Here is a 16,255-nt window from a genome sequence, read left to right as displayed (position 1 = left end):
AACGGGATCTACTTGGGGATCTGCAGCTCAAAATTAAATCAGAAGGTGCACAACCTTGTAATCCTAGTCCTATTCTCTCTCTCTCTCTCTCTCTCTCTCTCTCTCTCTCTCTCTCCCTTTTTTTTGTCACATATATTTGTTTGTTTGATTGGAATATACTATTATATACATATGTATGCATACAACACATATATATATTCGTCCATCGCTGCTGACCTCTCTTCTCAGTTTGTGATGGAGGATTGATAGATCTCCTACGCCTCACAATGATGTGCGGCCTCAGGGTGGTATGGTTCATTGTAACCTGTTTTTGTAAGTCTTGGGCCTTCACTAAGGCCCATACTGCATACTGCAGCTTATAATTATTGATATAATTTGCTTAACATTTCAAAAAAAAAAAAAAAAAAAAAAAAAAACACACACACATATATATAGACACAAGATTAGATTCACAATATGCATGGGAATGCTTCAATTAAATTTTTTATTCATAATTCTCATCAAAATTATACCACACTGAAATCAGATTTTTCAAAGTACTAAAACTTTTAAAAGCTTAATTTTAATTTGTAAATTCAGATTTTTTTTTTTCTTTTTAGATTTGAGATGTTTAGCATTGGGTGATGAGTGAAGTCACTGTGACTTGAAATATTAATTTATTTTTTGGATATTTATTTTAAAAATAATAATATTCAAATTCTTAAGAGTAAAGTATAAAAAAACACTAAAGTTTACATTTTGTGTAAATAAAACCCCTATTTTGTGTTTATAAGTCTGTTAAATTTGAAAAAATGTGATAAATAAAGGCTTAATGTCTATGACAAGTCAAAAAAAGACCTTTAAGAAGTCACCTTTTTGCTCCTCAAAATGATTCTTAGTTAGTTTTCAATATACATATTAGTTACATAGGGCACTATAATTTTTTCATCAGGCTCTACTGACAATGCCAAAGTAGATATTAAGGAGTTTTGAGAATATATAGAGTTATACAATCTATATGAGTGTTTAATGCCCACAACCTAATTCTTAATTATATAAACATTTAACCTTTTCGGAATTACTCATACAGAGGGTTATCAAACAACATCTAATAGAGAAAGTCAGGGTTGTTGTTTTGTATAAAGCATAGGGGTGGCAAAATTCGACACGACCCGCCAACACGACACGTACACGACACGAGTTAAATGGGTAATGAGTTTACTATAAACGGGTTCGTGTCGTAAACGGGTTGACACGATTAACCCATTAAGTTAAACGTGTCGTATTCGGGTTTTATGACTCAACCCGTTTAACCCGTTTTGACCCGTTTAATTAAATGTGTCACCCGTGAACCCGTATAACCTGTTTTGACATGATAAGGGACATTTTGGTCATTGCATAGTATACATAACTCATAAGAAACCCTATCACTATACGCCCTTAGCCCCTTAGTCATTAGATTCACTATGCAGATTGCAGCGGCGGATTTTTCTTTCTCTTCTCTTCAGTCTCTCTCTCCTCTTTTCTCTTCAGAGTTCAGACAAAAGACAACTCCCTTTCTCTCTCAAATCCTCCATTCCTCTACAACTCAGTGAACTCACGTGGATCTATCTTCTTGTTTAGGTAAAATACTATAATTATTTATGGTTTATCTAAATATTGTTTTGGTCCTCCTCTCTCTATCTAAGATTCTCTATCTAAGATTCATGGTTTATGTAATGAAATAATAAATCCACTGTTTTTCGTTTGGATTTTGTTTATTGGATCGATCTATCTGCTTGATTGCTGATTTACTGGGTTTGATTGTTTATTAGGCTTTGTTATCAATTAAATATTTTTTTTTATCTAAACCTTGCTGATGGGTGTCGATGATTTCAATCGTGGTTTCGCCCTTGATCTTCCTCTGCATGTAGCCGGGGATACAGGACTGTACAACGATGTCGCTAGTGGTCAAGATGATGGTGCATGGGGTTGTAACCTTTTTGAGAGTGTCTCTTTCATCACTCTGAAAAACAAGTTTTGTTGCTGAGAGTGCAGCTTCAGGCCTCATTCTGTTCAAGCACTTTTCGAATTTCTATAGAGAGAGAGGATCGCTTGCATCAACAACCAGAGAAGCAAAGTGTGAAGCCTAATTGTTGAAATTGAACTCTACATTTGACAAGATTTGCTCAATATCTGATTTTTCGAACCCTCCTTCATAGTCTTCCGAATTTATGTACCTTTATGTAAAATCAATAAAATTAGTTAGGATCTTGTTTGGATGTACATACTCATATATCTGAATCATTTACATGGCATATTAATAAGATTTACCAATTTAAAAAAGAAAAAGAAAAGGAAAATGATGTTAAATGGATAAACGGGTTAAACGGTTAAACAGGTCGTGTCTGGTGTGTCTTAACACGACTCGTTTATTAAACGGGTTACACGTGTCGTGTCGTGTCATCCGTTTAATAAACGAGTCGTGTTCGGGTTTAGGATGTGTGACACGTTTATTAATCGTGTCGTGTTCGGGTTGACATGTTTAGTGTTATACCCCTAAATTGACACGACACGATTATGACACGCGAACCCGAATTGCCACCCCTAATAAAGCATAAGCCCATAGCACACCTCAATCCTGATGTAGCTAATTGTATAAAGCCAATAAAATTCATATTCTCACACTTTACAATTTGAAGATTTATCATTATTCCAAGTAATGGTCCGTTGTTGTTTGTATTTACTCTCAAAATTGTAAGTATTGCAGGAAACGGAAAAAGTTGACAATAGAAGTAAGGAATATCGAGCAATCGAACCTTATTGGACATTTCTATTCTGGATGGAAAGAGTGGTCATATTTTATGTGGTATGTATGTGGTGTTCAGGAACGACTAAGGGGCTATCTGGGGCCATGTTTGCCTTTTTTTTATCTCTAACGTGATGTACCACGGATTTGCTGAGGGGCTTCCAGAAAAAGAAAATAAACGGAAGGTGCGCAAGAATTAATATAACGCTAGCCCCGCCCTTTCTTTTATATTTGACATATTTTTGTTTGATTGGAATATATTATATAACATATGTTTGCATACAAACATATAGATACACAAATACATATCGATACACACAATTATATGCAAGATTCACATAAGCAAAGGCACTCTGATTTTTTCAATCCATATATATATATAAGGGAGTATTCTGTCAACCAAAAAAAAAAAGAACAGAAAATTCAGTACTTTTGTTGACAAAAGTACTGAATTTATGTAGTATTTATTTTGGAGACCTCAATATAGTATTTTGATGTATTTTGATAGGGATATTACTCACACGCCTGTAAATTCAAAAAAGGAAGAAGAGATATTAGAAACTTGTTTCAGCAAATATATATATATATATATATATATATATATATATATATATTTGTTAGATAAATACTCAAAAAACACATGCATAAATGCCAATTATGGAGCTTGAATAGAAATTATACCACTGTGCTAATGTTCAGTGGTGTTTGAGAGTAATTTGCATAGGAAATGCTTCAAAATAAATTTCTTATTCATAATTCTCATCAAAATTACACAATACTGAAATAAATTTTTAAAAGGTCCTAAAAAAAATTTAAAGCTTAATATGTAAATTAAGAATTTTATTTTTTTTTTTTTCTTTTTTGATTTCAAGTGCTTTAGCTTTCGGTGACAAGTGGAGTAATTGTCACTTGAAATTTTAATTTATTTTAAGCGAGATTTATTTTATTAAGTGATATTTAAATTCTTAATTTCATGTACATTTAATCTTTTCAGAATTAAGTGATTAATAGGTTATCAAATAACACCTAATAAAAAATTGCATGTGAAATTATTGTCGAAGTTCTTGTTTTGTAAAACCAAAAAGGCCATAGCACAGCTCAATCCTGATGTATAAATTCAATGAAATACATGTTCTCACACTTCACAATCTGAAATTTTATCATCACTCCTACTAATTGTCCCTTCTTGTTTGTATTTACTCTCAAATTTCTAAGTCTTTCAGGAAGCTGAAAATGGTGACAACAGAAATATTAGCCAGGAATTACGAGAAAACAAAGCTAATACTGACATCAAGTCGAAGGAAGAAAAAATTATATTTGATCAGGGTAACCAAAGAAAGTGTGGTGGAAGTGGTAGCCTCTTAGAAGAAGAGAAGAAAGGAAAAGATAAAAGAAATAAAGAATCGGAAAGAATTTGTTCAGCTGTTGCAAGTGACAATATTGGCAATGACTTGAACGTAGCAAAAGAAGACGATGGTGACAAGAAGGAAGCACATATATTGAAACTTAAATCGGAAGTAGAAATACTACTGAAATTAACAGTTGAAGGAATGCATTTATTGAAGAAGTTGAAGGAAGAGATGGAAAGATAACTACAGCTAACCACATTATCCACCTCATTAAGGGATGCATCAGAGCAAGATTTTGTAATGTTTTGCACTTCTACTATTTTCTGGACATTTTGACATTTACGCATCATTTTTTTTTCCGAGACCATGATTAATTTATTAATGTGATTCTTTTTATTTAATGTCATTTGTCTAATACATGAGGGGTATTGTGGACTTTTATGATGCGAATGGCATAATTGGGATTTTGTGATGTCCAAGGGACTTTGTAGTCATTTTGGGATGGTCTCACTTTGACCATCATGGGGGTTGACAGCTTGGGGTGTATTAGGCATTTTATAACATGCAGCATTTCAGGTGAAGGAGATATATACAAAATAATTCTGCAGAAGCTCGTTTCTTTCTTTTCCTCTTCATAGCTACTCTGTTTTATGTTTGGATTCACGGAGGTACTGAGAAGTGCACTTTAGGAAATTCTTAATGTTGTGCTCATTCTTATTCTATACACATCTTTTTAGGTCATGACTTTATACGCATCTTTTCAGGTCATGACAAGAAAATCATGGAGGATGTTCATCCCCAGCCGTAGACAAATTTGGGACTGGTGGTTGTGGTATTTTCTTTTGCAAAAAAGACTGTATATTAGTGGGAAAATGTTGTATAATGTTGGTTCAGTTACATCCCTGTAATGGTATTACGGACTTTGAGACTTAAAGTTGTAATATTAGTATCTTACCTGTATATTTTATATACGGTATTATAACTGGAATGAATAGGTGGATGCGTATGTCGAAACAGGTTACAGGGATGTTGGAGTCTTTGAGACTTAGTTGTCCATGTAGTATGTTCACAACCCGGACTCTGGTCTAGGGGTGTGACAGATATGCCTCTCTTAAGCTAAAGAATGGTGCTGAGATAAGGAAGATTGGTTCCCTCGAAGCAATGCAACAACTATTCATTCAAGGAAATATGCTCCTATGCCAGTGGCCAATCTTCGTTTCTGCTTTGATTCTGGTTGGATTCTCCTAAGACTCATGCTGGTTTTTGCTTGATTCTACTATGGTTCCCCTCATACTTAGACTTCAATTTGTTTTGCACTCCATTATGGGATTGTTTGCTGTAAATGGCTAGTTGTGGTGCTGCCAAGGAAAATGTTCCTCTGGCTGGTGTCCTTTGATAGACTCATTTTGCACATATTTTTCCTTTTATAAAGCTTACCCATTTAACAAAAATAAAATAAAAAAAGAGCTGGAAAGATAAATGAAAAAAAAAAATGGAGGATTGCGGCAAGTGGGAGGAAGAGACAGGCAGAATTTAGAACAACACTTTCCGTTGCAATACTTTATGCAGCGAAATCATCTTTTGAGGTTTACCAGTCTCTTGGAAGACTCGGAATAAAATCGTCATAAATTAGAAGAAGAGAATAACAATCTGACTGCACAGCTCTGTGCTGCTACTGCACTATCTGAGCTTCTTATCAGTAATTGACTTCTTTGTTTTTAGTAGGAGTATTAGCAGTTCATAGGATTCTATTTTTTCTTTGTTACAGATGTTGTTATCAATCATAAAGTTTCGTGCTTACTGCACTAGCTCTGGTAGTCATGGTCTATATATAGCCACCCTCTCAATAAAGATAGTTAAAATCTTTTTTGCAACACATCATTTTGTGCTTCGACAGATTAGTTTTATCTTTTGAAATAAATCTTCTGTTGAACTTGAAACTTTAAACATGAATTTAACTGCATTTGGAACTGCTACAACAGAGAACCCAGAGTCTAGCAAAGCACCGCCACATAATTTAAGTACGTTGAAAATCTTGATGGAATTGAAAAATACTATTTCTGTGGATACACTTTTTTTTTTGAATCGAAACCACAATTACATATAAACAAATATAGATATGGTTATTCCCAATTCCAAATCATAAACCCGGCCCCCACTCCCAATTCTTATCTAAATTAGTAGTAGTAATGTACTTAGTGAGGCTTAAAGAAGCTCACTTCAATACCAGTGTCAATGACAACATACACCCCAGCTGCAATTAATACCGCACTTAGACCCATTCCTAGGAGACCCAAACCCCAGTTTAGCCACCAGATTGGGCTGTAAACCTTGGGCTTCTTAACCTTGAGCCACATAAAACATGGATAAGCTAAAGTCACTGGTAATGCTATCCCTCCAATTAGTCCCGCTAGGCTTCCCAGGAAGGGGATTGCCACGGCAACAAAGAAGCATCCGTATCCAAACATGGCCCTAAAAATTGCCCGGAGCCACCATGGGCATGGCTTCTTCATCCTCATCGTGTACTTGGACTCCATGTCGTCGAACATTGGCATGCCATAGATTTGGAAAGAGCTCACCGCATTTATTATCACAAATAAGCTTGTTAGTCCTAGAATGAATTGTGAGGCATCTTTTCCATGGAACGCGTACAATGCTGTTAGCATGCCTCCATTTTCTGGTATCTGCAAGTGAATAGAAATTTTCATTTAGCAATAAGAATTTAGCCTACTATTTGTCAAAAAAAATAATTTTTATTTTTTCAAATTAAGAGTATAAATTTGTATAGCATAAGGTGAAGAATAATTAATATATACCATATGACCATAAGCCCAATAGCCACCGATTGCAAGGGGAAATATGCACATTGCTATGAGTGCATAGGCAAATTTGACACCTCTCCACATTGGCACTCGAGAGGGATGTTTTTCACTTGAAGGCATAGTGGCCTGCAATAAACAAAACGTATCCAAATATTCTATTAGACATTTGAGTGTATTAACAACGTGAATATCATAAATTGATTAAAATAGGATCAATCCTTAATTAATTTGTTAGAGAAATCATTGGATGGACGAAGACATATATATGGTACTGCCACGTTTAGAATTTAATCTATATGAGAGTATTTTTTTCCCTCAAGTAATATACAGACAAATGAAGTATTATTAATTATAGAAAATGAAGTGGAATTAAGCCAGATGTGGAAGTTTACCTGTATCTCAAGTATTAGATTGTGGCCTCTGAAAGCAAAAGCAATGATCCCAAGTGCATTCAGAAGATCGAAAACCCTAACAAGCTGGCTGTTGGCTTTCACCGGATTGTAGGACACGTTCGGAAGCCTTCCCTCCGCCACCGACACCGCCCACATGAGTGTACAGTATCCAACCGCGGTGATGGCACCGACCAGTGACACACCGGCAATAGAATTCAAGTTGGGCAGCTGAGAGAGCAGCACTGCAGCACATGTAAACACCAGGTACCACTCCACAGTCGTTAAAGTTTCGACAGTGCATGTGGTCCCACACACAATCTGGAAGAACATCTTTGACGTTGAACCTCCGATGATGATCAGAGCCACACATGTACCTCCTGCTAGGTACATGATCGGAAATAGGGCTATAAAATTGGCTAGCTTCTCTCCTGCAATGTTAGTTAACTAATTAATTAGTTACTTAGAAAAAATTATTGAATAACTCGGAGTACCAACTATAGAGTACTATTTTCTTTGATAATAAATACTCTATATATATATATATATATATGTATGTATGTATGTATGCATGCAATTTAAGGGTGTAAGGCTTACCAAAAGTTGCACTGAATAGTTGCATGTATCTGCTATAGCGCATCCCAGTTTCAGTTGACTCATGGAGTTGAACCAGTAAGTATAGAGTGTAAAGTTGCCATATGAATGCTAGAGTCAAGCATATGATTCCCCATGTCCTGCAAATATAATTAAGTAAATATTTATATACATAATCACGAAATGCTAGTAATTTCAACAATATGTGCACTATGTGAGTTTTTGTAACATAAAGATATCAGTATGGTAATTGCACGCAGAAAGACAATAATTGACATACCACCCAAGAATGGTGAAGGCAACAGGGAGGATAAGAGCTTGAATCCCAATTCCTGAACAAAGAGTATGAAATGCTGCATAGTAAGCGTTTCCGTTTCTTGACTCGGTGATTGGGAGCCAAGCATCTTGAGGATCTAGTTTTGTGAGGTGCAGAGCCTTTCTGAGTGGACTCCCCAATGGAGTAATGAACCGCGGCGTTCGAGATTTGTTGGGGGTTTTGGTTGCAGCTGCCGGATGGTCGCCGGTGGATAGGAGCGGGGACCGGGACAGAGACGGGGAATGGAACTGCGATGGAGGAGCTGAAATGGGCGGTATCGGTCTGATAGAAGCCGATCTTGGGGTTATAGGGGCGGAGCGTATATCATCAGGCTCACCCATTTTCTCTTGACCAAATTTTGTTGGATCGGATCTCCTCTACTGCAAAGTTATGTCTATTTTTGCTCAGACAATTAAGTCCAACCTTGTTTGTGTGTGTATATATAGGTGTTGGATGTAATATTGGTTGTATATTAAACTATCAATTGCCATGCACTTAAAACGTTGAAATGGGGACTACTTTTATTTGGTGCGTGTACGCTGACCAATTTGGTAGACCATTTCTGACTATTTTGTCTTTCTATCTTAGAATACTGCAGAATTTGAAGCACCAATTCTTTGACTAATTAATTTGCGGTCGGGTCATTGAAGAAAAAACAAAAGTCGGTCCATTATTAATTATCTTTATTCCATTGACTTGACTTGGCCCTAGGTTGAGCAATTCAAATGAAGGGGAAGTTCGTCGGTCCCGCCTCTTACTCCAAATTTTGTTTTTTTAAGACAAAAAGTATTAAAAGTTTAATTAGTAAATGTAAAGAATTCAAGATGGTCACTCCAAAATTTATTGGAAATACTAATTCACTTGCTATTGGAACATATGCGCCTCTCACCCCACTTTTAATTCTTTATTATTTCCCTAATATAGAAAGAAAATGCCATGTGGTTCAAGATGCATATATCATGAAAATATATCTCCACTTAAATGTGCAACATTTAAGTACCGTGAACTGTAATTCACACGTCAACATAGCTTAAATAAATAATGTAAAAATCATCATAAATAATTACAACATTTTTTTAAAAGGCAAAAGTTGATTAGTGGAATCAAATGAAATATTACAAATGAGGAGTGCTAATCACAATTGTCCTCGCAACTGTAGAATCTCAGTTGCTAGTTTAGTGGTACACGGGTGTATTTTCTTTTTCAATAATTAATTATTATTTTTATGCTAACTTCCTTTTGGGTCTCTCATTATATATAATTACTATATTAGCCTCCTAACTGAGAAACTAGTGAAAAAGTACTGTAATCTGGTTCTCTCTCTAAAATTACCTGATTTTTTCAGATCCCTATTCTCTGTTTCGAAGTATTTGGTTGTTTTTCAAATAAAAAAAATAAAATCAGATGAAAAAAAAGTATAATCGGAAGAAAAAAAAATTATAGTACTTTTTTCTTTTTAATTTATGATAATTTTTTTTTATTTTTTTAATCTGAAAAATCAGAGCAATACTTTGAATACAAAGAATACGGATCTAAAAAAATCTAGATTTGAACTTCAAACATTTAGATATGGACTTTTGTATAAAGAAAATTTTAGTGTTGGAACTTTAAACATTTAGATATGGAATTTTGTAAAAAATAAAATTTTAAAGTGAGATGGAATCATGGAGGTTTGTGAAGAGAGAATTTATGCAAATGGTTTCTTAGTTTCTTCCTAAAGAGAGAATTTATGCGAAAAAAGTACTCTTTGTATTCGATCCGTATTCTTTGTATTCGAAGTATTGCTCTGATTTTTTAGATTAAAAAAATAAAAAAATCAGTGAAAAAAGTATTATCAGATCACTTTTTTCTGTTTTGAAGTATTCGGTTGTTTTTCAAATAAAAATAAATAAAATCAGATGAAAAAAAAAGTATAATCTGAAAAAAAAAAAATTATAGTACTTTTTTATTTTTATTTTATCTTTAATTTTTTTAATCTGAAAAATCAGAGCAATGCTTTGAATACAAAGAATACGGATTTGAAAAAATTTAGATTTGAACTTCAAACATTTAGATATGTACTTTTGTTATAAAAAAAAAAATTAGTGTTGGAACTTCAAACATTTAGATGTGGAATTTTGTAAAAAATAAAATTTTAAAGTGAGATGAAACCGTGGAGGTTTCTGAAGAGAGAATTTATGCGAATGGTTTCTCAGTTAGGAGGCTAGTATAGTAATTATATATAATGAGAGACCTAAAAGGAAGTTAGCAGAAAAATAGTAATTAATTATCGAGAAAAGAAATATACGCGTCAACCGTGAAACTAGCAACTGAGATTCTACAGTCGCGGGGCAACTGTGATTAGCACCCCTCTATTACAAATAGGATTCTTGTCACATGACGGTTAATATTAATTATAAATTGGCCTCCAAAACTCATGTTTTAGTAATTGTCGCAAGAAATGCATTTATTATCATCAACGAACTTATATAAAATAGAGTAATGCTATTGCGAGGGTAGTGGTGCACAAAAGAACCGGAACCGTGGAATCGGAACCGGCACCATAAGAACGGGAACTATTTTTTCCGGTTCTCATGGTTCCAGTTCCGGTCTCGGTTCCAAATTTAGGAATTGTGAACATACGGTTTCGATTCCGGTTCCAGCCCGTGGGAACCGGTAAGAACCGGAACCATATATATATGTGTGTGTGTGTGTGATAAAGACTACAGTAAATTCAGTGACTAAATTCAGTCACTCATAAACCAGTCATAATCTCAGCCACGTGGTCACTCATACAGCCACCAAAAAAAAAAAAAAAAAAAAAAAAAAAAGTAAAAAACTCATCCAAAGACTAATTGACCTAAAGTCTCATCTCATCTTTCAAGGAAACCCTCGCCTCGATCCCTTCATCTCAAGCAGCCAAGCTTCCTCGACAGTCATCGCCCTAACCTCAAGCTTCCTAGAATCCTCATCGCCTTTGGCGCCTCGCCTCCTCTCATCCTCTCATCTTTAGATCGCAGCTTACAGCCTCTCATCCTCTCATCTTCAGATCGCAGCTTACAGCCTCTCATCCTCTCATCTTCAAATCGCGGCTTACAGCCTCTCATCTTCAAGCAGTATCTCATTTATTCTTTGTTTTGTTCGATTCTGGCCCTTGCGTTCTCATGCCCGGAACCCCCGCGATTGATTGGGAGAAATGAGGAGGTAGAAGGGATGAAAAGCTTATCCATGGGAGCAACATCTTGAAATTTTGTGTAATTAAATAATAAAGAAAACTCGGTTCGAAATGTCTCCGGGATCCCAAGTGGAGTTGTTGAAATAGAAGTCATTCCGACTCTGTAAAATCTGCTAACACATGAACGAGAAAACACTTTTGTGAGGAGCACAGAGTTAGATTGGACTTTCCACAATGCTGTGATTTGTCTCCAGATGCATGCCCATGAAGCAAAGGAAGAATATTTCATCTCATTTTATTTTAAAAGATTATTCAAAATTTCAGATTTCAGACTATCAATTGATTTATTACCATGGGATGACTGTAATATTATAGAATTTATACTATCAGTTTTTTTGTATTATGTTAATTGTTTTAGTTATGGGCTCAACAAAGCTTTCAAATCAGTACTGATTCTACTAAACGAGGAAACAAAACAGCAAATAGTCGGTTCAATATAATCGAACCGTGAGTCCGTTCGGTTCGGTTCATACCTTCACAGTTCCGATTTCATTTTTTAGCAACCGTGTAAGCTCCGGCGAGAGGGCTGTCGCAATAGCAATCACGCGCTCTCCATGTTTAGCCGCACAATATCTTATTGTTGGGATTCGGGAGCACCAAGGAAACAGAAGTTTCTCTCTCTTCTCACAACGTTTTTCTCTCTGTTAACCCTTGACCCAACTTTCTCTCTGTTAACCCTTAACCCAACTTTATCCTTCTCTTGTTTTACCCTCAGCTCACTTCCTCTTAGCTGAAAATTTTGAGAGAATTAATCCGTCAGGCACAAGCTGAAGGATGGCACTTCTGGGTTCAAAACCCACTTCCAATCTCGATCCGTCGCAGCCCAATTTGGGCTTCCCGTCACCGTCGTCCCGTACAGGATAACAAATTCTTTTTCCTCTCTCTTTATTTCTCTTTGTTTAGCTTTTTGTTTTAATCAGTCACCTATCTTTGGGTAATAATATTTTTGGCCTCCCTTTTTCCTGTCTATGAACAGCCACTAACCACCACCCCCCGTCACCCCAAACCACCGCCACAATCTCCACCCCGACAACCACCACAATCAAAACCCACCAAAAAAATCAATAATCAAAATAAAAAAACCACCGCAACAAATTAACACCACCATTGCAAACATGGATTCTTTTCCCCGATCTAACAATTTTAAAGTAGAAGTAAATTTTTTTTCTTCAATCAACTTGGTTTGAATCTGTTTTTTTTTTTTTTCCCTCTGAGAAGCAAAAGAGGACATACACGTGTGTGTGTGTGTATATATATATAAGAGAAGAAAAAAGGACAAAGGTTAGACACAGAAAAAAGGCAAAAGAAGAGAGAGAAGGGTTGAGGGTTAAGCAAAAACAGAAAGTTGGGTTAAGGGTTAACGGAGAGAGAGTTGGGTTAAGGGTTAACAGATCAGTTTCCTTAGTGCTCCCGAATCCCAAGAATAAAACATGGAGAGCGGCAAAAGCATTACTCTATAAAATACTCCAATATATACATGTAGTTGGTCTATAAATACAGGACCTGTAAACCCTAGCCCTAGTCACTTTTGCTTCCAAGCTCACTTCCCCTCCAGCAAGCCGCCCTCCTGAAACCCAAACCCTAACCACCTACCTACTCTCCATCTACAGCTACATATTTCGAGCCAACATCTACAGCTACATATTTCGAGCCAAATATGTAGTCTATTCTAGCTAGTTACCATGATGGTTACAGCACTCCAAGAAACTATATTCTATTTTTATTCCATTTTGTAGCTATTTGCTCTTTCTGGGTTTCTACTCTCCTGACAGCCCATATGGCAGTTTCCCTTATTCATAAGACTCGGCTGATGACCATTATTGGCGGCCTCAAAGAGTTTGACAAACTCTACATCTGTGATGGGAGAACATGCAAGAAAGAAGACCGAGTTAGCATTGCATCTGACTGAAGTGATGGAGCAAAGTTTTTGGTGGAAGAGATAACCCGTGGGTAGGGTTTCACTGTGCAGTCCCTTTTGTTCATTTATTTATTTTGTTACATAAATGAGTTTTTCATCTTTTTAGGCGGTCTATTACATTTCTAATTGATTCGGTTGATCAATGGCAGTATGTAATACCTGAAGAAGAGTACGCTCTCATTGTGATACCGGGCCAAACACCCACAGTAAGCAGCTACTTTCCTTTTTATCTGTTTTTTTTTTTTTTTTTTCTAATTAATTTTATTGTCTGGTTTTTTTTCACTGAAATTGAACTTGCTTTAAATTTCAGGGTGAATGACCCAAACCGGCCAAACCCCAAACTAGCTTGGTGGATCAAGGGTGAATGATCCAAAGGGGACTATTCTTGCTGCCCCCAAACTGTAAGATATCTTTCCTTTTTCTTTTTCTTTTTTTTCTTCTATAACTTCCATTTTCTTTTTTCTTACCGAAACTAACCTTGCTTTCATTTCAGGATAATTGATCGAAAGGAGAAGTTGAAAGATCCAGCCAACACCTCGACTGAGTATTTATTTATTTTTTTTTTCATTTCTTTATTTTCTGTAACTTCCTTTTTCTTTTTCTTACCCAAACTTACCTTGCTTTCATTTTAGGATGATCCTTCTTTTTCTTACCGAAACTAACCTTGCTTTCATTTCAGGATATTTGATCCGAATGAGAGGTTGAAAGATTCAGCCACGACCACAACTGAGTATTTATTTTTTGTCGATAACTTCTATTCTCTTTTTTCTTACCCAAAACTAATTAGCCTTTCATTTCAGATTGGATGATCCAATCAAGAGCGAGGAAGATCCCACCACAGAACACTTCACATGGATGTAGAGTTTGTCAAATTCTTTGAGGCCGTCAGTAATGGTCATCAGCCGAGCCTTATGAATAAGGGAAGCTGTCACATATGGGCTGTCGGCGGACTAAAAATTCAAAAAGAGCAAATAGCTACAAAAAGAAAGCAAAAAAAAAATAGAATATAGTTTCTTGAAGTGCTTTAGCCATGCTCTAGCTAGCTAGACTACAGTACTTAGGGTTTGGCTCGAAACATGTAGCTGTAGCCGCAGAGTAGGTAGGTGATTAGGGTTTGGGTTTTAGAAGGGCGGCTTGCTAGAGGGGGAAGTGAGCTTGAAAGGAAAAGTGACTAAGGGCTAGAGTTTACAGGTTCTGTATTTGTAGACCAACTATATTCTGTACTAAATATTATTTTACATATGTTCGTTGATATTATAATAAATGCATTTCTTGCGATAATTACAACTAATGTACTGCCTAATTCTTTTTCGTATTCCCGCTCCTTGGGAGGTTCTAACGGTCTTACGGATTTAATTCTAAATACTCCTAAGAAGTAATTGGTCAAAATCACCATACTGGGTATTTAGTTTAAATTAGTTTGTACTGAATTGAACTCTACCAGTACAGCTGGCTTCGAAACCTCACATTATTCACCTTTATTAATGTTTTATGTGGTTAAAAGAGGTAATGTTTAATAACTGGATTTAACACTTATGATTAAGTGTTTCTTCAATTATATGTAATACAACAATTTGAATTTTGTTAAAAACAATAACTTTCACTAAAAATAGACTAAAATTATAAGTAACAAAAAAATTTACATTTTTTTATTACTACTTAAAAATTTAAACTCTTAAAATTTTCAGTTAATAAAAAAAAAAAAAACCAAACAAACAAACAAAAGATTGGTGCTTCTGCCAATGGAGCTAACTGGCGTATCCACTGTAGCTGGATTGTATCTGGTGATTTGACATCTATATTTCTTATATTTAATTTATTTGTAAATCAATGAAAAATAAATAATATTGGGACATTCCACCTAATTGTCAGAGCCTCTATCTTTCTAAGTGAATGTGTCCTTGATGATAATAACTATTAATAACTTTAATTGTCGAGGAAAAGTAATAGACATCATTAGTATAATAGAATTTTTCAATCTCAGACGCCCATAAAACAACCAGATTTAATTACATGACCTTTATTATTTGTCTTTTAATTTTTACCATATGACTAGCTAATTACAGACCAATTCCCTGTAACGACAAAAGTGAGTAGCTGTTTAATTTCCAATAAAAATTATAACTAACTTAACCATGGTAGAGCATAATGGTACAAGTTTTCACCTCATATCTCCGTAAGTTTGAAATTAGCAAAATCAGGATTGAGGTGTGCTATGGCCTTTTGGTATATACATACATACAAAAAAAAATAAAAAAAAATAAAAATTCACATACAGCTTTCTCTATTAGGTGTTGTTTGTTAACCAAATGTATCACTTAATTTAACATATATACAGGAGAGATAACTATAAATTACCCTAATAATATTGTTGTGACAATCGAAATTAATTAGATATTAAACCATTTATTTTTCTAGCCTGAATCATTTTTCATTGTAGTTTTCACAAATACATAGTCATACTAAACATTTATTACTATTATTATTATTTTGAGTTTACTCAATGGAATCAATATAAATGATCTCTACATAGTATGTGTGTTCAACCAAAAAAAAAATCATTTTTTGAAAAGAACCAAATGCAGATACAATTAAATTCCATAAAGAACAAGTTTAATTTTTATTTTTCTAATATAAATTACTTAAAACGTTGGATACTATAAATTGATTATAAAAATTCACTCATTATATTGAAAACAGGGCCGGCCAATCCTGCCCTTGATCAGTCAACTCATACAAAATGAGCTACTTTGAATTTTGTTTTTTTGGGGTCAGCTTTGTTCCCAGGCCTATAATAGTGTAACTTTCAAATAAGCCTCTTTCTACGTACATGTATATCAGTGCCTAATAAATGCAAGCCAAATTTCAGACCACTCTTAAAAACCC

At 35.0% G+C, this 16,255-nt stretch overlaps 1 protein-coding gene and 1 long non-coding RNA gene across 2 annotated transcripts; one reads left to right on the top strand and one right to left on the bottom strand.

Moving 5' to 3' along the window:
- The first annotated feature begins 1,424 nt into the window (after window positions 1-1,424).
- LOC132285598 (uncharacterized) lies at window positions 1,425-2,244 on the top strand. Its single transcript, XR_009472578.1, has 2 exons — window positions 1,425-1,602; window positions 1,893-2,244. It is a non-coding gene; the product is annotated as an uncharacterized LOC132285598 (long non-coding RNA).
- Window positions 2,245-6,135: 3,891 nt separating this feature from the next.
- On the bottom strand, window positions 6,136-8,632 carry LOC132285588 (lysine histidine transporter-like 8). Its single transcript, XM_059787780.1, has 5 exons — window positions 8,202-8,632; window positions 7,925-8,061; window positions 7,331-7,758; window positions 6,933-7,064; window positions 6,136-6,800 (listed from the first exon to the last, which is right to left on the bottom strand). Exons 1-5 carry the CDS (start codon window positions 8,576-8,578, stop codon window positions 6,312-6,314), a joined length of 1,563 nt encoding a protein of 520 aa, XP_059643763.1. The 5' UTR covers window positions 8,579-8,632; the 3' UTR covers window positions 6,136-6,311.
- Between the last annotated feature and the right edge of the window lie 7,623 nt (window positions 8,633-16,255).

The sequence above is a fragment of the Cornus florida genome, unplaced genomic scaffold (genome assembly GCF_030987335.1).
Source record: "Cornus florida cultivar Cherokee Brave unplaced genomic scaffold, ASM3098733v1 CherokeeBrave_3.0.0_Hap2_Chr02, whole genome shotgun sequence".
NCBI lineage: Eukaryota > Viridiplantae > Streptophyta > Magnoliopsida > Cornales > Cornaceae > Cornus > Cornus florida.
Note: the sequence above shows the minus strand (reverse complement) of the source record. Positions and strands in the feature narration are given on the sequence as shown.